Source organism: Puma concolor, chromosome E1 (assembly GCF_028749965.1).
Source record: "Puma concolor isolate L17-30 chromosome E1, mPumCon1.1.hap2, whole genome shotgun sequence".
NCBI lineage: Eukaryota > Metazoa > Chordata > Mammalia > Carnivora > Felidae > Puma > Puma concolor.
This window is the reverse complement of record NC_141680.1, coordinates 37753121-37774187: the sequence shown is the minus strand read 5'-3', so window position 1 is coordinate 37774187 and position 21067 is coordinate 37753121. Positions and strand designations below refer to the sequence as shown.

At 59.7% G+C, this 21067-nt stretch overlaps 2 protein-coding genes and 1 long non-coding RNA gene across 18 annotated transcripts; 2 read left to right on the top strand and 1 right to left on the bottom strand.

Moving 5' to 3' along the window:
- Positions 1 to 36: 36 nt before the first annotated feature.
- Positions 37 to 9739, top strand: ABI3 (ABI family member 3). Of its 2 annotated transcripts, none has more exons than XM_086687047.1 (8): positions 37 to 234; positions 4777 to 4944; positions 6027 to 6203; positions 7572 to 7657; positions 7785 to 7880; positions 8073 to 8227; positions 8728 to 8859; positions 9229 to 9739. In XM_086687047.1, the coding sequence occupies exons 1-8, from the start codon at positions 118 to 120 to the stop codon at positions 9390 to 9392; spliced, it is 1095 nt and encodes a 364-aa protein (XP_086543173.1). In that variant the 5' UTR covers positions 37 to 117; the 3' UTR covers positions 9393 to 9739. The 2 variants fall into 2 exon arrangements, with proteins under 2 accessions (XP_086543173.1, XP_086543172.1); XM_086687046.1 differs by having other exon boundaries at positions 40 to 234; positions 8070 to 8227.
- A 295-nt stretch (positions 9740 to 10034) lies between these two features.
- PHOSPHO1 (phosphoethanolamine/phosphocholine phosphatase 1) lies at positions 10035 to 17024 on the bottom strand. Of its 15 annotated transcripts, none has more exons than XM_086687059.1 (5): positions 16768 to 17024; positions 16144 to 16277; positions 15392 to 15490; positions 13494 to 13624; positions 10035 to 11722 (listed from the first exon to the last, which is right to left on the bottom strand). In XM_086687059.1, the coding sequence occupies exons 4-5, from the start codon at positions 13536 to 13538 to the stop codon at positions 10964 to 10966; spliced, it is 804 nt and encodes a 267-aa protein (XP_086543185.1). In that variant the 5' UTR covers positions 13539 to 13624; positions 15392 to 15490; positions 16144 to 16277; positions 16768 to 17024; the 3' UTR covers positions 10035 to 10963. The 15 variants fall into 15 exon arrangements, with proteins under 15 accessions (XP_086543185.1, XP_086543184.1, XP_086543175.1 ...); XM_086687058.1 differs by having other exon boundaries at positions 13494 to 13606; positions 16768 to 17003; XM_086687049.1 differs by having other exon boundaries at positions 10035 to 11849; positions 13494 to 13683; positions 16768 to 16966.
- Positions 17025 to 17052: 28 nt separating this feature from the next.
- On the top strand, positions 17053 to 20854 carry LOC147574290 (uncharacterized). The gene is made up of 3 exons (XR_015244091.1): positions 17053 to 17123; positions 20038 to 20177; positions 20277 to 20854. It is a non-coding gene; the product is annotated as an uncharacterized LOC147574290 (long non-coding RNA).
- Positions 20855 to 21067: the final 213 nt, after the last annotated feature.

Sequence of the window (21067 nt, the reverse complement as noted above, 5' to 3'; positions counted from 1 at the left end):
CGCAGAGGAAACCAAAAGCGGTGGGGGGGGGGGGGGGAGGGAGAGCGACCAATCAAGGACAGGGTGAGGCGCAAAACCGGCCGGCTCCCAGGGGAGCCAGCCAGAGGCTGGGGGGCCATGGCCGAGCTACAGCAACTGCAGGAACTTGAGATCCCCACGGGCCGGGAGGCCCTGCGGGGCAACCACAGCGCCCTGCTGCGTGTCGCCGATTACTGCGTGGACAACTATGTGCAGGTAGGCAGACGGGGCACAGGCCCCGAGGGGCCCGGAGCCCACCTCCAAGGCAGGACCACGGGAGCCATTCTGACAGGTGCTGGCCCGTCAGAAATACTCCACCCCAGGCCCCGGCTTCTTTCCAGGCCCCCTGAAACTTCAGCCCTGGTGCTGTGCTACCCAGCCCGCGCCCCCCCCCCCCAGGTCCCTCCTCTCTCCGGGAGCCTCAGAGACGCCCCGGGACAGGCCACTCGTCTCCTTCCTGGGTCCCGCTCGCACCCACAGGCCCAAAGCCTCGTCCACATGCAAATGCTGTCATCGTCCTTCCGTTCGCAGGCTGTCTCCAGGTGAGACCTCAGAACTCTCCAAACAGTGAACTTGAGAGAGACGGGGGAGAGAAGCCTCTCCCTGATATCTGAGTGAGAGGAGACAGACCTCAAGACCAGGCTGGGTTAAAGAGACGGGGTCTGACGCAGAGGCAGGGGAAGGACAACGTGATGGCTGGGAGCCGTCTCCCGGCAAAAGACGACCATCGTGGCGTTTTAGAACAGTCCCCTACATTGTATAGTTGTTCCGAGACCCTCAACGTAGATTCGTGGATCGAGGGAAGAGGGGCGAGGGAAACTTGGCAATGACTGAGCACCTCTGTGTTTTCATTAATGCTCGTAAGCACCTTATGAGACAAGTAGCGTTATTCCTCTTTCGTAGGTGAAGAGCCAGCAGCTCAGGGAGGCAAGGTGATTTGTCCAGGGTCACCCAGCTCGGATGTGACAGAGCTCGGCCTCGGCCTCCTGACTTCTGAAACCGGGCTCTCTTCTTCCCCCCTTTCCCCTTCCCTGACATGCCCTATGAGGCAAAGCCAGCTCATTCGCACTGGAAGGCCAGGGGACCTTCCGGCGCGGTCGAAGTGTTGGGAAAAAAAAAAAAAATAATGAAAGTAGCAAGTGCTTATGAGAAAATGGCAGATTAAAGAGGGTCGATGATAATAGCAGTTAAAGCGCTCTGCACCCTTCCTTTGCGCAGGCATGTGGTCCGCATGGCCTCTGTGGGTCCTCACCCCCCCCCCCCCCACCGTCCTGAGAGGGGAGAGGGCCTGTCACTTTACAGCCAGGAGGCTGAGCCTCAGAAAGCCGAGCTCGCTTTCCCGAGGTCTCCAAGCCGGTGGCCGAATCCGGATGCGAACCCAGAACTCTGACTCCAGAGCCCATCCCCAAACCTCTAGGTGAATGTGCGGCCCTGAGAAATAATCGGTTTGTGGAGATGTTGAGTGACCCGTTTGTGGAGGACACGGACCGTGTGGCTCGGAAGGCAGCCGGGTTCTCGTGGTGCTGGAGGGCATTCTCTTCTGGACGAGGGCAGGAGTTCTGTCCGTTCCTTCAGTAGCCTCTGTGCACCCCCAGGCCCTTTCAGATGGGTTCTCGCTTCTATTCATCACGCGCACAGAGGATTTAGGGGTCACCGAGACCCGAGTCCGATTTTTTTCTTTTCTTTTTTTTTTTTAGTGTTTATTCATTTTTGAGAGACAGAGAGACACAGAGCATGAGTGGGGGGAGGGGCAGAGAGCGAGGGAGACACAGACTCTGAAGCAGGCTCCAGGCTCTGAGCCGTCAGCACAGAGCCCGACATGGGGCTCGAACTCACCAACCGCAAGATCATGCCCTGAGCTGAAGTTGGGCGCTTAACCCCCTGAGCCACCCAGGCGCCCCGACCTGAGTCCGATTTCTAACTCCGCTGCCTACCAGCGGCGAGACCCGTGGCAAGATACCCTCTGATTCTCACACCTTTCTTCGGGAAGGTCACACGGGTTCAGTTGTGATCATGGTCAAAGCAGGTAGCCCGGCACCTGGCCCTTAGTGGGGACAGAGCGGGGGGATAAATGGAAACGATTACCATTGCTGTCATCACCACCGCCATCATCATTCATCGGAACGATGAAAGGCACAGGCAGATAATGAAAGTCAATTCGAGCGAGGTGAAGCGGCCCTTGTAAAAATACCGAGGGCATCGAGAGCCCTGACCCAGGTCAGAGTCCCCGGACCCCTGCTTCCTTCATGCAGAACACTAACTAATGGACCTTGGTTACCTTACCCAGCCTCTTTGAGCATCTGGGTCTGGGGAGCAAATGCCTATGAGGGGCTTGGGCAACTTCTCAGAGCTGCTCTTTTTTTTTTTTTTTTTTTTAATTTTTTTTTCAACATTTATTTATTTTTGAGACAGAGAGAGACAGAGCATGAACGGGGGAGGGGCAGAGAGAGAAGGAGACACAGAATGGGAAGCAGGCTCCAGGCTCTGAGCCATCAGCCCAGAGCCTGACGCGGGGCTCGAACTCACGGACCGTGAGATCGTGGCCTGAGCTGAAGTCGGACGCTCAACCGACTGCGCCACCCAGGCGCCCCTCAGAACTGCTCTTAAACCAGGCCTGGTTCCCATGCCCTCGGGCCTCCCCACCGCCCCCTCCCTCAGCCCCAAGGCCCCAACCAGGTGTCAGGAAACCCGTGGGGAATGGGGGAGGGCAGGCTGGGGTCAACTGCAGAGTTCTCGGTCAGAGTCCACTGAGTTTACAGACAAGGTAATTTGCATCATGAATGAGCAGCGGGCCATGAAGGTGGATCTCACACCCTCATACCTGCAGGCCCGACTGTGGGCCAAGCCCAAACCAGGGGTCAGCAGGTATCCAGGCCCCAGCCTCCCAGAGCTGGGCCCAAGCAGGCACTGTGCTATCTGGGCTAACCGGTCCACACATCGGTCCTAGCAGGGGACCTGGGGGGAGGAATCTGGGTGGGGACCAAGGAGGAGTCGTCATTGCCCCATTCTGGGCCTTTGTGTCCTCACCTGTTAAAGAAAGGTCTTGAACTAGAAACTAGACCTGCTATCGTTCTGGTTTAAACACCCCAGGTTGATTTCAGGTTGATTTCTTCGCCTTTTCAAGGCTCTTGGTTACATACGCTGATGAGGTATAAACTCCGGGCAAATGAGTATCTAGCTGCTGGAACAGAAAGGCAGGGAAGGGCCGCCCACAAGGATCTGGGCCTGCCCTTTGACTCCAGCCTGGCTCAGGCCACCCTGGAGGCGTCCTGCTCTAATGGGTTCTACGCCTTCTCTCCGCCGACGGGCCCTGAGGAGCACGCAAGGGCCTTTAGCAAGGGGGCAGCATGGTGCGGCCTTGTCCGTCAGTGCTCGGGCCTGGCCCAGACTTGCCCTGGACTCACCCCTACCCCCTAGAGAGGGGGACAGGCTAAATCACAGCAGTGTCATGATCTGACCTGAGATGAGGAAGCTGCGTGGGGAACCAAATAACAGAGAAGTTTTGCTCCAGCCCCCTGTGGTCTGACGGGGCACTGAAAACAAAACAAAACAAGCAAGACAAAACAAACAAACAAGCAAAACCCTCTTCTGTCTTCGGCCATTCCCTGCCCACCGTTCCACGGCTGACTGGCAGTGTGACTCCGGCCAGCACCTGGCACAGCGCCTGCCATGCACTAAGGAGATGCCCAGAAAGTGTTTGGGGTCACAGTCAATTCATTACTTAACTCACAAACGCGTATTTATTAAATCTTGTCTGTGTGTTGGGCACTGTTCCGGGGTAGGGTACAGAATAAAACAGACAGGCTCTCTGCCTTCACCGTGCTTACGTGTTAGTATATGGGAGGGCGGATGGGAGGGGGAGCTAGGTAATAAAGTAAATAGATCAATCATTTCTGACAGTGCTAAGTGCTATGAGGACAAGGCTACAGGAGAAACACGGAAGAGAGCCAATACAGAAATAGGCTAGGAGAATCTTAAGGTGGTAACAAAATATGTCTCTAAGGAGCTGAGACTTAACAATAAGGGTCCTGGAAATAAGTACAGTAAGTGCAAAGGCCCTGAGGTAGAAACAATCTTAGCTTGATCAGGAACAGGAACCTAATGGCCAATGTGCATGGAGTGGGGGGGTGCGTGAGAGGGGGTGGCAAGGGATGAGGGGGGACAGAAAAGCAGAGCCCACCCTGTGGGGCCCTATATAGGCCATGATTGGAAGTCTGGATTTACCGGATTATCAGTGTATTGTTCCCAATACGCTGAGGGAATGAATGAATGAAGTCACTCGTCTCTGGGCCTCAGTTTCCTTGTCTATAAAATGGACTAGGTCATTGGTTCCCAAACACCACCCCACAGACTGGAGAAAGACAAGAAACCCGAGAGTCACCTGGGGAGCTTTTAAAGGCACAGACTCATTGGCCGCATTTCCAGGGCTTCTGGTTAGAAGGGCTGGGATTGGGGCACCCGGGTGGCTCAGTCGGTTAAGCTTCCCACTTCGGCTCAGGTCATGATCCTACGGTTTGTGGGTTCGAGCCCCGCGTCGGGCTCTGGGCTGACAGCTCGGAGCCTGGAGCCTGCTTCGGATTCTGTGTCTCCCTCTCTCTCTGCCCCTCCCCGTCTCTCACATTCTGTCTCTCTCTCTCTTTCAAAAAGAAAGAAAGTTCAGCCCCCACATTCCCTCCACCCTCTCCCACCCTACCCGCCCAGCCAAGGATCCAGCGGAATCCTTGGGCTGGCTTCAGACCAGGGCCGTGTGTGTTTCAGGCCACAGACAAGCGGAGGGCGCTGGAGGAGACCATGGCCTTCACCACCCAGGCTCTGGCCAGTGTGGCCTATCAAGTAGGCAACCTGGCCGGACACACTCTACGGATGCTGGACCTACAGGCGGCCTCCCTGCGGCAGGTCGAAGCCCGTGTGAACACGCTGGGCCAGGTAAGGGGCGTGTGGGAGGGCCTCTTGCACCGGCCCCCCATTCTGCAGCGCCCCCTGCTCGGCCACTTCCTCCGGCGAATGCTCTTTCTCGCCTTCCTCCAAATGCCTGCCTCCACCACAGAAGCCTGGCGCTTCCCAAGCATTTTGAGCCTCCTCCTCTCTGGTTATGTCTCCGTGCTGGGACTTGCTGCCCTCTCAGACTAGGAACTCCTTGAAGGCAGAGCTTTTTTCCTGCTCTGAACTCTCGCCGGCGCCGTAGGCAGCAGGCCTGACCAACCCCGGTTGGCCGTACAGGACAAGAAAGAGGAAGAGGGGCCTTGTTTGCATCTGAACCCCGGGGTGGTAACGGGCTAAGCTGTCCTAGACCCGAAGTGTTTGCTGGGCAAGGCCGTCTTCAGCCCTGAAGACAATGCCACCGAGAGACAGTGGCCCCCCCCCGCCCATCTAGCACACTCACCCTCCTCCTTCCTTCCTGGATCCCTGGCAGAGGAATTGCCCCATCAACAACACGCTCAGATCCACTCGCACATCAGCCTGGCTGGCCCATCACCCACGTGTTCACGGCGGGGTGTGTCTTTTCCTCTCCCCCCCCCCCACCGCGGACCAGAGTTCCCACCCTCTGGATGCTGTGAGTTGCCCCACAGAACGTTCCAAGAGGAAGCGAATTCACTTATCCGTCCCCCCAAGAGAGTCAGCTGATACAGCCTCGATTCTCCGCCCCCTCCACATGGTCCACACCGTCCACCTCTGCTACCGAGCCAACCCGGGGCTCTGGCCTCTTCCCAGCATCTGCAGGGAGGCCGGGTTTTCTCTTTTCCGCTGGATCCTGCTCCAGCTAATAATAACCCTCATGCTCTTCCAGCAGGAAGTCTCTCCGAAGTGGCTCCTTCTTCCCCTGGCAACTCTTTTTCCAAATGCTGCGTGGCCTGGGTGGGGAGAAAATGTACTCATTCTCTGGATCTCTCGGCCTCCCATGGTCCCCACCCCCACCCCAAGTCTCTATCCGCCTCCTCCCTTAAGAGGAAGGGCACTGGGGCAGAGGCCACCTCCCCCCTCTGTCACCTCAACCCCTGTCGTGGCAGATGGTGAGTATGCATATGGAGAAGGTGGCCCGAAGGGAGATCGGCACGTTAGCCACTGTCCAGCGGCTGCCCCCTGGCCAGAAAGTCATCGCCCCCGACAGCCTCCCTCCCCTCACGCCCTACTACCGGAGACCTCTCAACTTCGGCTGCCTGGATGACATTGGCCATGGGATCAAGGTAGAGAGAGGGCCCCTCCTCGTCCCCACAACCCACCCTCTCCTGTTCCGTGTCTCCCTTCTCCCCGGGCCCCCAGTTCTCTTCCACGACCATGTTCTTGCCCCAACCTGCAGCCCTTTCTTCCCCTCACTCTCTGAAGCCATCACCTTAGATGGACCCCTACTCTCCGAGCCCCCCCCCCCCGGCTCCTTCCCGGCCCCTCCCTCCATGGCCGGCCTTTAACCCTGTCCCCAGATGGTCTGCTGAGGGTGGGGTCTGAGCAACCCCCTTCCGTGGGGGCTGGGTGGGTGTGAAGGGGAAGAGGGGAAGGGAGGATGTCAGGGGCGTGCATGAGAATCGTTCCCCAGCCACACACAGAGAACAGCAACTTCCTCTGTCTGGAGGTTTGAGGTCACCGCCGCCGAGCACTCACCCGGGGGGCTGCTGTGGGGGTGGGAAGGGGAGGGGATGCATGCGGCCACTCAGAGGGGACCTGTGAAGCCAGGGGAGCACGGCCACTGACATTTTCTGCTCGGCTCATCTCCTGAGAGGGGGGAGAACACACACGGTCTATTTCGTCAACATGCCAGGCTAGCTTAAGGCTCCCCTGGATCTAAAGGACCTCTTAACACCCTTAACGGCCCGTCTCCCCCAAAAGGGGAGACGGCACTCCCTCCTCCAGCCACCAGGCCTCCCCACCGGTGAGTTCTCCTCATTGTCCAGCTTCGATTCTTTCTTTGCGCCTCAGCTCGGGTCCTTTTTGTCTCGTGCCTCGCGGCGTACAGCAGAGGGCAGCGTTCCCCAGGTCCGCGGACTTGGCGACACCCCACCAGTAACGTGTGGGCTCGCCCTTGCCCTGTGTGCACTTTAAACGCCCTGCCCCTCTCTGTCCTGAGCCGCCCAAAGCCAGCTCTGCAGGCCCATCCAAATGACGGGTGGGACATTGCTAAGTGTGATGGTCCCCTCCGCCCCCACCCCACCTCCTGAGCCCCGCGCGCCCGCCTGCCGGGTTAGGATCTATCAGAATTAGAGACCACCAAGCTGGCCACGGAGATGCTTTGGGGAGCGAGGTGCGAGGTGCGGATGCTAAGCTGGTTGGAGGAAGTGGCCGTCAGACCGCGTCTGCTCAGGCTTCCGTCGGGCCTGTGGCCCCGACTAGAGGCCTGGGGCCCAGGCAACAGCGAGCGGGGCGTGAGGGGCGGGGGTGGGGGGGGGGTGGGAGAGGGGGCTGGGAAGTGGAAGTGGGAACTTGCTGTGAAGGCGCTCTCCCTCCCAGTTCTCGGTGCCTCTCCCTCATTTCCTTTCTGGGACCAGGGAGGGTACTGGGGAGGGGTTCCCATAGACGTCAGCTCTGTCCCCTGCTTCCTCCTCCCCCCCTCCCCCCCGCAGGATCTGAGCACGCAGCTGTCGCGCACGGGGACCCTCTCTCGAAAGAGCATCAAGGCGCCTGCGACGCCCGCCTCCGCCACCCTGGGGTGAGGCCTCGCCATCCTCAAACTTCCTCCTCCGCCAGCTGCCTCCTCCTCCTCCCCGCACCCGACCCCCGCTCTCCCCGGAAGCCTTCCCGGCTCCCCTGACGGCACCCCTCCCCTCCGCCGCCAGGAGGCCACCGCGGATCCCGGAGCCGGTGCAGCTCCCGGTGGTGCCCGACGGCAAGCTCTCCACCGCCTCGTCTGCCTCTTCCCTGGCCTCTGCAGGGTGAGCCCCACAAGTCCAAGTGAGGGGGTTGAGGGGGCCCCCTACCGGTTGTCAGGGGGACTACTAGGGTCCAGAGGACTCTCATCACAGGCCCCCCGGCTAACGACTGGAGGGGCGGGGCCAGCTGGGGGATGCTGTTAGGGCAGGTGTCCCCCAACCTAGCCGAGCTCCGCTTTCTCTGGACTTCAGCAGCGCCGAAGGTGTGGGTGGGGTGTCCGCGACCAAGGGGCAGGCAGCACCCCCACCCCCACCTCTCCCGAACCCCGTGGCTCCACCTCCTCCACCGGCCACCACCGAAGTCTTCCTGCCGCCCCCTCCGCTGGAGGAAGTGTCCCTGCCCCTGCTGGGTAAGGAGCCCCGCCCTCTCCTGGCTCCACTGTCGGGGGCGGGGTGGGGGTGGGGGGGTCTCTTCTCACCTCCTAACACCCCACCCCACCCCACCCCTATCCCCCTGCATGGAATTGGCTCGCCTCAACTCAGCGCCTGCTTTCTACCGGGCTCTGTGTTCAAGCTTCCCCTCCATTTTCTCGCTTGATCTTAACAGCCCTACGAGGGTGTTCACACTCTGACTTAACAGATGCAGTCGGGGCTGACAGGTTAAGTTAAGTCGCTTGCCCCAGGGTCACCCAGCTCAGTGGCAGAGCTACACTGCTCAGTATTTTTGTGTTTGCTGAGCGCCTACTGCATTCTAGAGACCCGGTGGGGGGACCGTGGTGGTGGAAGGCTGGAGAAAGACGACCTCAAATGGGTAGATACTGGAGCCTTGCTTCCGAACAGTGAGGTTTTCTGGGGCCAGTGGAGGGGGTTCCCGGTGCATATTTGCAGGCTCTCTGCTTTCCCCTCCCAGCACCAGAGCTGCCCCTGGACCTGCCCCCTCCTCCACCCCTGGACGTCCATGAGCTGGGACTGCCACATCTGCCCCCACCAGGCTTCGGGCCAGAGGAGCCTAGCTGGGTCCCTGCTGCATACCTGGAGAAAGGTACCTGACTCCCGGGACTAGGGATCCCCCCCCCCCAATACTCTAGAATCTTCAAGGGTGTGAGCCTGCTACACACACACACACACACACACACACACACACACAGACCCTATTTTCTGATGAGCTGACCGAACGTTCACCCAGGAGTGGTGAACCAATCTGGACAGACAGGCAGCTGGCCCGGCACTGAATATTAATCGGGCTGGGGAGGGGTCCCAAGAGTTTTGGAGAAGACACTCCCCCCCCCCCATCCCACTCCCTGCAGCCGCCTCCCCTAGACGTTGCCTGGAATCCCGTCCAGGGGCCCCTGCACCCCCCATGGTAAGGCAAGAGGCGCGTCTCACGACACCCTCTCCTTCCGCCCTGCAGTGGTGACGCTGTACCCATACACCCGCCAGAAGGACAACGAACTCTCCTTCTCTAAGGGCACCGTCATCTGCATCACACGCCGCTACTCCGATGGCTGGTGTGAGGGCGTCAGCTCGGAGGGGACTGGATTCTTCCCAGGGAACTACGTGGAGCCCAGCTGCTGACACTCTGGGGCTTTTTGAGCTCCTGCCCGGAGCACTGCGCTGCGCGCCCCTTGAGCTCCAGTGCAAAGTCAGCTCCAGAGTCAAGGCGGGACCCGGCCTGCCCACCTGTGAGCTGTGCCCGCCCCTTCCCCCTCCTTTCGGTGGTGGGAAGGGGTCCTGGGGAGAGAAGGGATGTATCCGAAGGCCTGCCGCAGACAGGAAAGAACCGGAAGCCAAGGACTTTGGTGATCTTGTCCACAGAAGACCCACCCCTCCATGCAGCATTGAGTGCCAACTTTGAATAAAACTCTGATGACCTCCTGGTGATTGCCCCGCAGGGCTGGGGGGCCAGAGAGGAGGGAGTTAAAGGCTCCTGCTCATTATTGAGCCCCCCCCCCCCGCTGCCGCTGGCAGCAGTCTGTCCCCGTCTTTTCCGTCCTCGTGAGGTGGCCCCTACGCCAGCCCCCTGGTGCCCCCTCTGCATTGACTGAATCTCCTTTTTTGGCCCGTTGCTCGCTGTGTTACTGTGCGGGTTGGGCTGCCCGAGCCGGGCGCTCTTCCCAGAGTGGGGACCAATTCCCCCACTGACGTGGGGCTCTCTGGGAGCAGGGGTCGCCTCACCCTCACCCTCCGGACACCGGCGCGAGAGACCTCAGTCAGCTCTTTGCCCGTCACCTCCTTTATAGCGGTAGAACACCAAAGAGGGAGGAAGGGCTTGGCTTTCGCTGGCTCTGCTTGAAAACATCATGGCTTTCTGTTCCATACGGGAGGAGGGGGGCTCAGAGGGCTCAGCCCGCGGGGCGACTTTGGTAAAGTCCCTGGTCTTTTGCTGCATAGACGAGGCTGGGGTGAGAGGAGGAGACACCGTCGCGCGCGGCGAGGTCCCTGGCTGGAAGGACCCGAGCCGGACGGTGCGCTACCTCGTTCCACCACCAGGAGGCGACTGTTCCCTCTGGCTTTTTTTTTTTTTTTTTTTTCTTCCCCCTTTGGGGAGGCTGGCAGGGCGGGCGCGGGAAGGGGGGCAAAAAGGAAAAAGGGTGTAGTGTGGGGACGCAATAGGTGAAGCGAGATCTAAGCCTGAGGCCCTCGGCAGAGGGCTTCCTCTCTCCCCGCCGGGACTGCGGCGCGGCCGGGAGGATTTCGGGACCGGGGTCCCCTTGACAGAAGACTGGGGGAGAGGGAAGGTTTCGCGGCCCAAGGCAGCAGTGAAAGCTGTGGGAGATGTTCCTTTCCCCCACCCCGCCAGGGAACCCCTGCCTCTCCGTTCGGAGGGCGAGGTCTTTTTGGAAAACACTGCTGCCTTCCAGGCATGCGCACCACCCCGGTGGGGGCCAGACTCCAGAATTTAACATTGCAGAGGAACTGGGTCGGGGCGGGGGCGGCCGAGCCGGGTTAGCTGCATAGATAGGGACGGCTCCGAACTCTCTCCCCCAGCCCCCAGGTGGACGAGCCCGGAGTTCCCGAAATTCCCGGAGGGACACACCAAAGCGAAAGGGAAAAGGGAGTAGGCAAACTAGGTTTTGTGCTTCCCGATCTCCCCGCCCCCACCCCGCCCCCTTCTCCGCCCGGGCGCCCCCTGCAGGCCGCGGTCCTCAGCACGTCTTCAGCACCTGTTGGAGGTGGAGGCGCACGTCGGTGGCCGTCTCCCAGGGCACCACGCCGGCGCGGAAGGCGCTGGGCTCGGCCTTCTGCGCCTCTTGGATCAGGCGGTGCATGGGGTAGCCGCGGCGCGGGAAGGCCACGTCGCCGCCCGCCAGCAGCCCCATGGGGCAGAAGTCGTTGGCGCCGTCGCCCACGTAGAAGAGGCGCTCGAAGTGCACGCCGTCGTGGGCCCGCTCGCGCAGGTAGTCGCTGAGCACTTTGTGCTTGCACATGTTGGCGGGGCAGCGCGCGCAGCTGTGCGTGTGGAAGGGCCGCAGCGCCAGCAGCCCCCGCGCGTCGGGCCCCGACGGGTTGCTGAGGATGCGGCGGAACAGGCCGTGGTGGCCGGCGGCGCGCAGCGCGCTCTCCACGCCGAAGGTGTTGGCATCCGAGATGAGAATGACCTCGAAGCAGGAGCCCTGCTTGGCCACAAACTGCAGCAGGTCGCTCATGCCGGGCGACAGGGGCAGGGCCTCGTAGATGGCGCGCAGGTCCCGCGGCCGCACGCCCTGCTCGCCCAGGTACTGGAAGACGCGCTGCATGTACTCGTTGTAGAAGCCCTCGCGGTAGGTGGCCCGCAGGCTCTCGGGCAGCCGCTGGCCCGGCGCGGCGCGCACGATCGAGTCGTCGCTGTTTTCGTCCACGATCGTCTCGTCGAAGTCGAAGGTCAGGAGGAAGCGCGGCGCGCCCTGCGCCGCCATCCCGCCGTCCTGGGAGCAGGGGGGAGAGGAGCAGGAGGAGGAGGAGGAGGGAGCAAGCGAGAGGGGGCGCGGCGCGAGCCGGCCGGGGAGAGGCTGGTTAGCGGGCCACGGCCAGAGGCGCTGGCACATCCAAGACCTGAGAAGGACCCAAGGCTGGTTGAGCTGGTTGGAGTCCCCAACGCCGCCGCCCTCTCCCCAGCGTTCCCTGCCCACCCCGTCGGCACCTCTCTGCGAACTGTGCGGGGGCGTCTGGCCTCAGAAGACCATCCTCCCCCGGACCCCAGGAGGGCGTCCTTGGCACCTGTCTCTGCTACGCTCATCTGGGGCCACTGAGACTTAACGGGGTCAGCTTAAAAGAGGGGAAGAGCAGCTTCCAACGGGTCACTCCTTTGGGGAGGTTTCTGGACGAGGCCGTTCTGGAGGCTCCCAGGGACCCCGGTTGTTGGTGTGGAGTCCTCTCCGCACCCTTCTTCCCTGACAAACACAAGCAAGGGAGGCTGGGCAGTCATCCCACTGAAGCAGCCTCCTCCTTCCCTTTTTGGGCCGTGCCCCCTCGATGGGACTGCGGACAATAAGGAGCCGGGCGCCAGGGGACGCTGTTGGTATCATCCAAGGCATGTGGATTGCGAATGCCAGGTCCTTGAGCCTCGATAGGAGCTAAGGGCTGCCAGAGAACTGCAGTTTAGCTCTTGGAATAACCAGGCCGGCGAGGTGACCCAGGACGGCTCTCTGGGCGCTGTGGCTAGCGGGGGTCCAAGGATGGGACACTGCTTCTCCAGGGAGTTTCTAGGGCCCTGTGCTGACAGCTCATCGTCACTAATCACTTGCCAATTCCCTGGGAGGAACACGTCAGCGGGTGGGGTTTCTGCCAGAGTCCGAAGGAAGTGGGCACCAAGAGAAGCAGTGGGGCCTGGGGAGGTAGGAGCTTCCCGAGCCAGGCTGCGACATACCTGGGAGACAGGTGAGGGAGAGGAAAGAGAGCAGCGTGGCTGAAAAGGCAGAGGGGAGGGGGAAGGGGGCGGGCGCCTGGCAGGGAAAGAGAAGGCTAGGAGGGGGTCGTGCCAGGGGAGCCTAGAGGCGGACCGGACAGAGACACAGAGTGGGGATGGGGGCTCCGGGAAGTGGGGGCCTCGGGCCAGCGTCCCCCACCTCCAGAGGACATGGGAGAGGATAGGGGACGACGGTGTGTGTGAGGCGCAAAGAAAGGCAAGCAGATGGAGATCGCAGAAGCCCTCAGAGGCCTGTCCCTGCCACCGTGCCTGCCCGCCGCGGTACACGACCGGGTGGCAGAGAGCAAATCGCGTGCGGCTTCAGAATATCCGCCACGCTGCCTTTCTTCCGCCTGGCCTCCCACCCCAGGTAGTCCAGACGGGCCCACTCTTCCTTCTGGTTTCTTCCTAACTCGCTCTCTGATATTCCTGTGATGCTTCCGGCCCGGTCCGCCTTGTGAAACAGAAGTCCAAGCTCTCAGTTTTGGAGCTGGGATGTGAACCTAGCTCTCTGCCTCCTTGATAGAACTGTCCCTTTGAACTCGTCCCTAGGGTCACCCTCTGGTCTCACTGACATCCATCTGGGAGTCTCAGGGGCCCAGGATCCCTGGAGTTGAAGATGTAAATAAAGCCTCAGGCCCCCACACCTGGGATGGAAATTGCCAGGGATTAGTGGAGGCCCAGGAGAGACGAGGATAGGCCAAAAAGGGGCTGGATAGGGCTTCTTCCACTGCAGCAGGGGAAGGGGGCTGAGGCCTCATCCTGAGAAATCCCCAGAGGGACCCACTTACCCTAGACAGGCATCGGAGGCCAGCAACTGGAAAACACCCACTCATCGTTGGTACATCACCCTGGGCACCGCCTGCAGGGACTCTGTGGGGCCTCCAGCCGTCGTCCAGAGCTCCTGACAACCACACAAGGTCTGTTGGAGGGTGCCCGCAGCTAGCTTTGTTTCCACCACGAATGCCGGCCTGCTTCCGTCTCCTCTGCTGAGGATGAACCACCCCCAGGGGCTCCGTAAAAACCCCTCAAATAGACACAGTTCTCCCAGGCGGCCAAGCCCTTGCGAGGCATCGTCTTCACAACCCCTCCCCCGGCAACATTCGAGAGGTTAAAGGTGACATTATCGGAGACCCAGAGAGAGGTGAACCGACCTAAAGGTCACTCCCTGTAAGTGGCAAAGACAGATCGCGAAACCAGAACTTGGCGTCTGAGGTGAACGTGCCCCAGGCTGTGCTGTTTCCACGGGGAGCCTGGTTCACGAACTGCTGGCCACAGCCTTGCGTGCTCTCTGCCCTTAGAGGGGGAGAGGCAGGTGACCAGGCTCATTGTACCACAGGTGGCCGGGGGTGGGGGCAACAGGACCCCTGGGCATCACAGGTGATCAGAGACTGGCCTCCCTGGTGCCTTCAGAGCTTGGCAATCGGCCAGGAGTCAGTTTGGAATTTCTGCGGGGCTTTGCTGTGTGGCTCTGGGGACAGGGTTTAGCTTTGTGGGGGTTTCACCAACTCGGCTACAGAGCATGTCACCTACAACTCCCACTGCCTCCCCATGCCCCATCCCTCCGCTCTGCCCCTGGGGTTGAATGAGCGACTAGAAGAAGCTGGGCCAGATCTGGAAAAATATTGAGAACCCACGACTAGCCGCGCAAAGGAACAAGTGTCTGGCTGGTTGCTGCCCTCTGGTGGTGACAGCGGGTGACACTGGAAACCCCTGACTTTGTCAAGGTGACACTCACCCCAGATCATCCCAGAACATCAGGGAGAACCTCTTGCCCCCAAGACAGAGACTGGGACATCCCAGCAACAGGACACAGGTCAGAGGGACAGGCCGTGTCACCTCGAGCCACCCCAATCCCACCCCCCCCCCCACTCCCGAACCGTACGTGCACTGAGCCCTTTTGGCAGGGATGGATGTGGGTCTCAGCCTTTCCCTTAAGAACTTTTAATCTAGGAATTGGGAAAGGCAGCCGAAGCCGAATGGGGCAGGGGGCAAAAAAGGGAGGCGGTTGGGGGGGGAGGGATCAAGAAGATGGGGGGGGAAGGGGAGGGAGGCATGGGGACGTTGGAATGGCATGTTTTGGAGGATGGGAGGGCTGTCCCCAGGCCCTATCTGGAGGGAGTTCCAACCTTCCAGAAGCCTGCCTGATATCCTGTGTCTGTCCCAAGGCCTAGTGCATTGGAGGAGAAAGGTCAAGGGATACCCCTCCCGTGGTAGAAACAAGCAGGGTCAGACACAGACACGTGCCGCGCCGGGCACGGGGAGACAAGTGAGCGGGAAATACAAAGATACAAAGAGAACACAGGCTGCTCAAGCAGAGAGCGACTTTCATCCCATAGAAAAGGGTCTCCTTGTGTCGGTTGCCCCTTGTTTCTCTTCCTTCAAACATAAAAAAATTTGGTAGAATATTCTACCGATTTTCAGTTGTGTACAAAACTTATGCATCAGAGCAAACGATACAGTTACATGTTTTTCATCTGTTCAGGGAAAATGAGTTGAATATTTACTCTTTGGTGAACTGCCTTCGTTTCTTTTCGTCCCCAGAGCAGAAAGCCAGGCGTCGTGGGTTTCTTCCCCCAGAAGCTGAGCAGGGCCAGGCAGCCACCCCCCGCCCTTACCCCCACAGCAAGCAGAGGGTCCCAGGCCCTCCTGGGATCTCATTCTCATGACGTTCAAAAAGCGTACTCACCTCTGGCGGCTTTGTCCTAAGTGACCAAATTCTTTTGTGGTCACCAAAAAGAGTCCCTCAGAGAAAAGGGAGACGGGGTCTCTGAGCTTCTCCAGATGGCTAGAGCAGAGAGAGGAGAGAGGGGGTTTCGTTAAGGGTGGCAGGGGGTCCATATTCTAGTCCCCTCGAAAAGCGGCGCCTGCCTACCCGATTCCGTATCAGATCACCGGATTCCTCCTTGCTCCCTCCTGCCTTTTACAACAAATGCTTATAGATGACATTTGTGGGAATGGGGTGGCAGATGGGGCAGGGAAACAGGCCCCTCTTTGGCATGGGCCCTAAGTTTGAAAGTCCCCTCTTAATGAATGGGTGGAGCTCACAGGACAGGCTTTGGGGACAGTTTCCCCCAGGAAACGTGCAGAAGAGAGATGGGGGTGGGGAGTGAGGACCCTGGAGATATCATAGTGACAAGCCCCCTGCCCAAGACCGAACCTTCTGGTATCAATCACTAGGAATTGGATGTCACCACTAAGCTGAGGTTTTCTCCCTTTCCCAGGCAGTATTCCCAACGTCACCATGGTCTCTTCCTTCTCGCTACCACCAGCAGCAAATAGGAAAAAACCCGAGGCCCAGAGAGGTCAAGCTAACATCCTGGAGGTCGCACAGCGTCAGATTCAGGATTAGAATTTAGGAGTCCCTGGTGGCTCTTGGGACAGCGGCAGCCAGAGAGCGTCCCCTATCGCCCCGGAGACCCCCTTGAGCTGTGAGCTTACTGTTCTGACTAGCTGGCGTGATGACCTGTAGCCCCGGTGTCGGTGCAGAAGCTGAGACCAGGAGCCTCCTCTGGGCTCACCCTGCCTGGGTGGACAAGCTGGAAGGGGATCCTCAGTGGACAGGGAGGTGGCAGCTGCCGGTGGAGTGGGGGGAGAGATATTTTTAGAGGTGGCTGGAAAGCAGGCACTCTGGCACACCCCCAGCTGGCGGGTGCTTCGCTCCAATGCGGGGCGAGGGGGGGGGGGGTGCGCAGCTCGGGGAGCCCAGGGGGGCTCGTGGGTGGTGGGGAGCAAGGGGGGGGGCACAGATTCCTTCGCTTTGCCCGAGTAGGGGACAGAGGGCTACCCGGGCACGAGGTTCCCGGGGTAGCAGAAAGAAGGAGGACTCATTTCTCCGCTCCAGGGGCTCCCCCCACTGACACGCGTGAAGGAGCGCCCTCAAACTCCACACAGCCCCCACCCCGCACTGGGACCCCAGACGTCCCCTGTACCTCCGGGAGCGCAGGACTCACGCGGGGAGCGGCGGCGGCAGAGGTCTGTCCCGGCTTAGTTTGGAGTGCAAAGAGTGGGGGAGAGGGGCTAAGCTGAGGTATCTGGGCGCAGGATGGGCTAAGGGGTGCTTACGGGAATTGGAGGGGACGCGGTGTCTTGTCCACCCCCGGATTTCTGGGCTCCGGCTCACGAGTCCCTCCAGTCCCGAGGGGCCGTGGATGATGTGCGTCTGGGCCGTCCCCTCCACCTGCCCCCCATCCCTCCCCCCCCCCCACCACGGGCTGCCGCCGCGTCCCCTTTAAATGCCCGGGAGCCGGAGCCCGAGCCGCGGCTGGCGCTGCGGCTGCCGCAGCACCCGGGCCCACCGCAGTCCCCTCACGTCACAAGCGACTGTCCAATCACAGCCGTGCCGGCGCACATCAAAGGGGCGGGCCGCCCGCGGGCCACGCCTCCCGGCTGCCCTGGAGGCTCCCGGAGCTGGAGCGAAGGTGGGATTGCGCGCAGGGCGGGGAGAGGGCAGGGGAGAGGGCCGGGGAGGCGCGACGGGGCGCGTCCCTCCCGAGGAGCGTGGGTGGGGGACACCCTCGCTGGAGCGGCTGCGGGGCTCTACGTGAAGCCCCGCCCGTACACCCAGAAATGTCAGGGCTGTGCCTCCAGGGCGCTGAGCCCTGAGCTTTGCAGAAATGCACCCCCACGCCCAGCCCTCGTTCCCTTCTTCTCTCCGAAGTCTGGCGGTAGGTACGGCTTGACCCAGCCCAGGGAAAGCAGTTCCTCTCCCACGTGCGCGTCGCTCTGTCCTCCGCGCGCGGAGTCCCAGCACCTCGCCTCTTGGGACCCTTCCCCCGTTACAGGTTACAGGGGATGGCCCGGAGAGAGACTCTCCCACTCCCCCTACCCCATAAACCCTGATTTAAGGACCCAACTGTTTGCCCTTTGCAAGTGATGTTGTAAATAAAATAACCCGCTTTCGAGAGTCCGTGGCTAGCCACGCTCCCCTGCTCCCCTACCCCCGACTGCCCTGCAGCCTGATGGTTGAAGAGAAGATTCTGTTTTGAGAGCAGAGAGCTGAAACTTGTATATACTGAGAACGTGCTCTGAACCAGACGCTGTACTAGGTCGCTGCACTTACGGTTGAATATTCACAACAGGGGAAATTATTTGCCCCGGTTCAGACCCAGGCACACCTGGCTCATGGGGTCACAAAGGAAATGTGTGGATGCAGAGATTAGGCGCTGCCTGGGTCTAACCGCCCCCCTACCCCCACCCCGCCCCTGCTCCACTCCTCCAAGAGAGCCAGCAGATGCAAAGGCCCTGTGTGATGTGGCATCCGATGGATGGCGCTGGAAACCAGAGAGGGAATGCGGGTCAGCAAGGAATTACCCTGTGGTGGTGGGGGGTGGGGTGGGGTGCTGGGGGTACATGAAAGAAGCAGACAGATGTGTGCCATGTTTCCACATACACAAAGGAGAACGAATGCTTTACAGCTGCTTAAAACCCTCGACGGTGACTTCTAGTGTCCCAACTCTGTCCCTGGCTTGCTGCTCATGCCTCTGTCCTCACTGCCCACCCTTTCTTCCAGCACTCCGGCACACTTGATCTTTCCTGGGGACCTCCGTCCTCAAGTACACTCCTGCCCCATTTGCTGGGCAAGTCCAGCCTCTCCTGGACCTCCTTCTGGAGCTCCTTCTTTTTTGTTTTCTTTTCTTTTCTTTTTTTTTTTTTTAATGTTTGTTTACTTTTGAGAGAGTGAGAGAAAGCGTGGCGGGGGGCGGGGGCAGAGAGAGAGAGGGAGACAGAGAATGATGGGAAGCAGGCTCTGTGCGGACAGCAGACAGCCTGATGCGGGGCTCGAACTCACGAACCATGAGATCATGACCTGCGCCGATGTCAGGCGCTCAAATGACTGAGCCACCCACGCGCCCCATGAAGCTCCTCCTGAAACTGACTTGTGTGCTTCCAGAACTTGTGGTTAATGCCGTCAGTATGTTTCCATGTGTCAGTTCGTGTGATCCTCACCACTCTGTGAAACCGCTCCTTTCGCTGTAGGGAGATCAAGGCAGGAAGAGTGGAGCTGACCCAGCCGGGGATCGCTGGAGGTGGTCTTCCAGCCTGGTTGTCTCAACCATTACCCCACACCTTCTGGCCTGTAAGCAACAGGAAGGCGGAGACCACATTTGTATTATTGGCTCTACCTAGTGCCTCGTTTGTGTCTGCTCGATTGTTGAATCTCCTGGCTACCACGTCACTCCAGTAGCATCCCCATTTCACAACGGGGAAATTGACACTCAGAGAGGTCAAATGGCTTGCCCAGGGTCACATGCCCCAAGGAGGTACTGGATTCAAACCCTGATCCTGATGTAATTAACAGCCCTCTCAGCTATTTCCAGATTCACTGCTGGGGCTGGGGCTGGGGCTGGGGTGGGCGGGTAACTTTTCTGGTGCTGCCTAAGCGAGTTCTTGCTGCCCACCTCTGCCTGCCAGCCACGGGAGCACCAAAACTCACAGGAGCCACGTGCAAGGCGCCTTTGTGGAATAAATCTAGAAACTCCCAGGTCCCCCTACACGGAACTTTTCCAGACACAATCCTGCCTCTCTTAAACTTTCCCCCCTCGTTGTGCCAATGAACACAGTTGGGCGATTGGACAAGCCTCCTCCCGTGGGATTCACCTTAGAACTCTCCGGTCGGTCCATCTGGCAGAGAGAGCTTGTGGGGACAGGGGACTCTGGTGAACCCTGATTCAGGTGGCCAGGTACTGGGCTTTCCAGGTGGCCTTCACAAAGAGGGTGTGGCTCTTTTTTTTTTTTCCCCCTTAATTCAAACTTTTGTGTCTTTCAAACTCTTGTGTCTGACTTGCAATAGATCTCTTCCAGGGAGCTGAAGAGGGCGTGACTCTTGCCTCAGGTTTTGGTGTCACAGCCAGAGAGGCCAGGAATCCAGGACCAGGGACTCCAGCTCCGCAATAGACCTGGTGGGGGGAGGGGCCAGGGCTAGAGGGAGGAGCCGATCCTACACTCCACCTGCGGGAAGGAGGATTTTGTGCTGGGCACATAATCAATCCCCACAACAACCTTGGCAAGATGGGTTTTTTAATATTCTCCGTAATACAAGTGAAAAAGCAGAAGCTTGGGGACATTAAGAAAGCTCCTTGCCCAAGGACGCTGTGTGGCAAGTGGCGGTCAGCCCAGATGTTCAGGTCTGCAAGTCTCTGTAGAAGGCGGAGGGCGTTCAGTGACCTGGCGCCTGACGCAGGTGGGCTTGGCGCAAGAGGCCCCCGGGAGCGCCCCCTTCAGGCAGTTCTGCGAGTTCTGTTGTGGGTCCCTTGGGTCTAAGGCGTTGTGCTTGGGGGGCTTAGGGACCAGAGCTGAATACACCCTCTTTCAGGTCTCTTGTCTTCTTCCTAGCCAGCAATCACTAGCATTGATGGAGCGCTCGCTGTGCGCCAGGCGGTGTTCTAGAAGCCTCAGCGTTCTTCCTGCTCGCATCAACCTAGCACCTGTTAGCCCGGCCATTTTACAGACGGAGACAAATGAGGCACAGAGTGGTATGTAATTTGTCGAAGGTCACAGAGCTAGGCGGTGGCTAGCAGGGTTCCCTTTTTTTTTTTCAGTTAGTTAATTAATTAATTTGTTTGTTTGTTTAGAGAGCGGAGGGCAGGGCAGAGAGAGAGAGAGTGAGAACGGGGCTCCGTCTCATGAACAGTGAGATCACGACCTAAACTGAAATCGAGTCCAATGCTCAACCGACTGAGCCACCCAGGCGCTCCCCGTGGGTGCTTGCATTCATTCCGCGAGTATTAACTGTACCAGGCACTGGGAGATCAGACACTGAGGAGACATGGACCCTGCCCTCAAGGAGCTTACAGTCGAGAGAGGAGACGGAGACCAGCCAACAGGCCTTCCCGAAAGAGTGGCGGAGAACAGATCTGTTCTACCTGTGACCACCAGGGCGATTCTGTCGCGGACTTCAGCAGGTGAAGCAGCTGGGACCTGAGGTGCCTCCAGGAGAAGGAGGAGACTCATAATCCAGGGCTCAGTTCCCCCAGGGGTGCCCCCTTCTGACCACTCTCCTTCCCTGTCCCACCCCAACTCCTGCCCTTGCTGTGGCTGCTGGCTTCCCCTTCTGTCTTTCCCCACGTCCCCCTCCCCAAGCAGCCTGGAGACACTCCAGAGCAACCTTCTCCCCACGCCAGGCAGTCCCTCTCCCACAACAGACTCACCCCTACAGGGCTGTTCGCTGTCCCCGCTCAGTAAGCAGAGAGGATGGGGCCTCAGGAGACAATGAAAGTGCAAACACCCGTTCTGCTGCCTGGGACACACACACAGCAGGTGGAGTGAGACAGTAACCCCCCAGGGTCCCCTCTGGGCCAGGAAGTCCTTGCAGTCTGACTCAAATCCCACCTGCTAGGGCACTTCCTCTCATTTGGCCTCTAAG

Coding starts and splice junctions, on each gene's coding strand:
- ABI3 (XM_086687046.1), top strand. CDS start 118: ATGGCCGAGCTACAGCAACTGCAGGAACTTGAGATCCCCACGGGCCGG. Junction 7,658..7,784: donor CCCGCCTCCGCCACCCTGGG/GTGAGGCCTCGC, acceptor CTCCGCCGCCAG/GAGGCCACCGCGGATCCCGG. Junction 8,228..8,727: donor AGTGTCCCTGCCCCTGCTGG/GTAAGGAGCCCC, acceptor TTCCCCTCCCAG/CACCAGAGCTGCCCCTGGAC.
- PHOSPHO1 (XM_025917494.2), bottom strand. CDS start 13,538: ATGAGTGGGTGTTTTCCAGTTGCTGGCCTCCGATGCCTGTCTAGG. Junction 12,664..13,493: donor GCCTCCGATGCCTGTCTAGG/GTAAGTGGGTCC, acceptor CCTGTCTCCCAG/GTATGTCGCAGCCTGGCTCG. Junction 11,850..12,541: donor GTGTTCCTCCCAGGGAATTG/GCAAGTGATTAG, acceptor GGTCCTTCTCAG/GTCTTGGATGTGCCAGCGCC.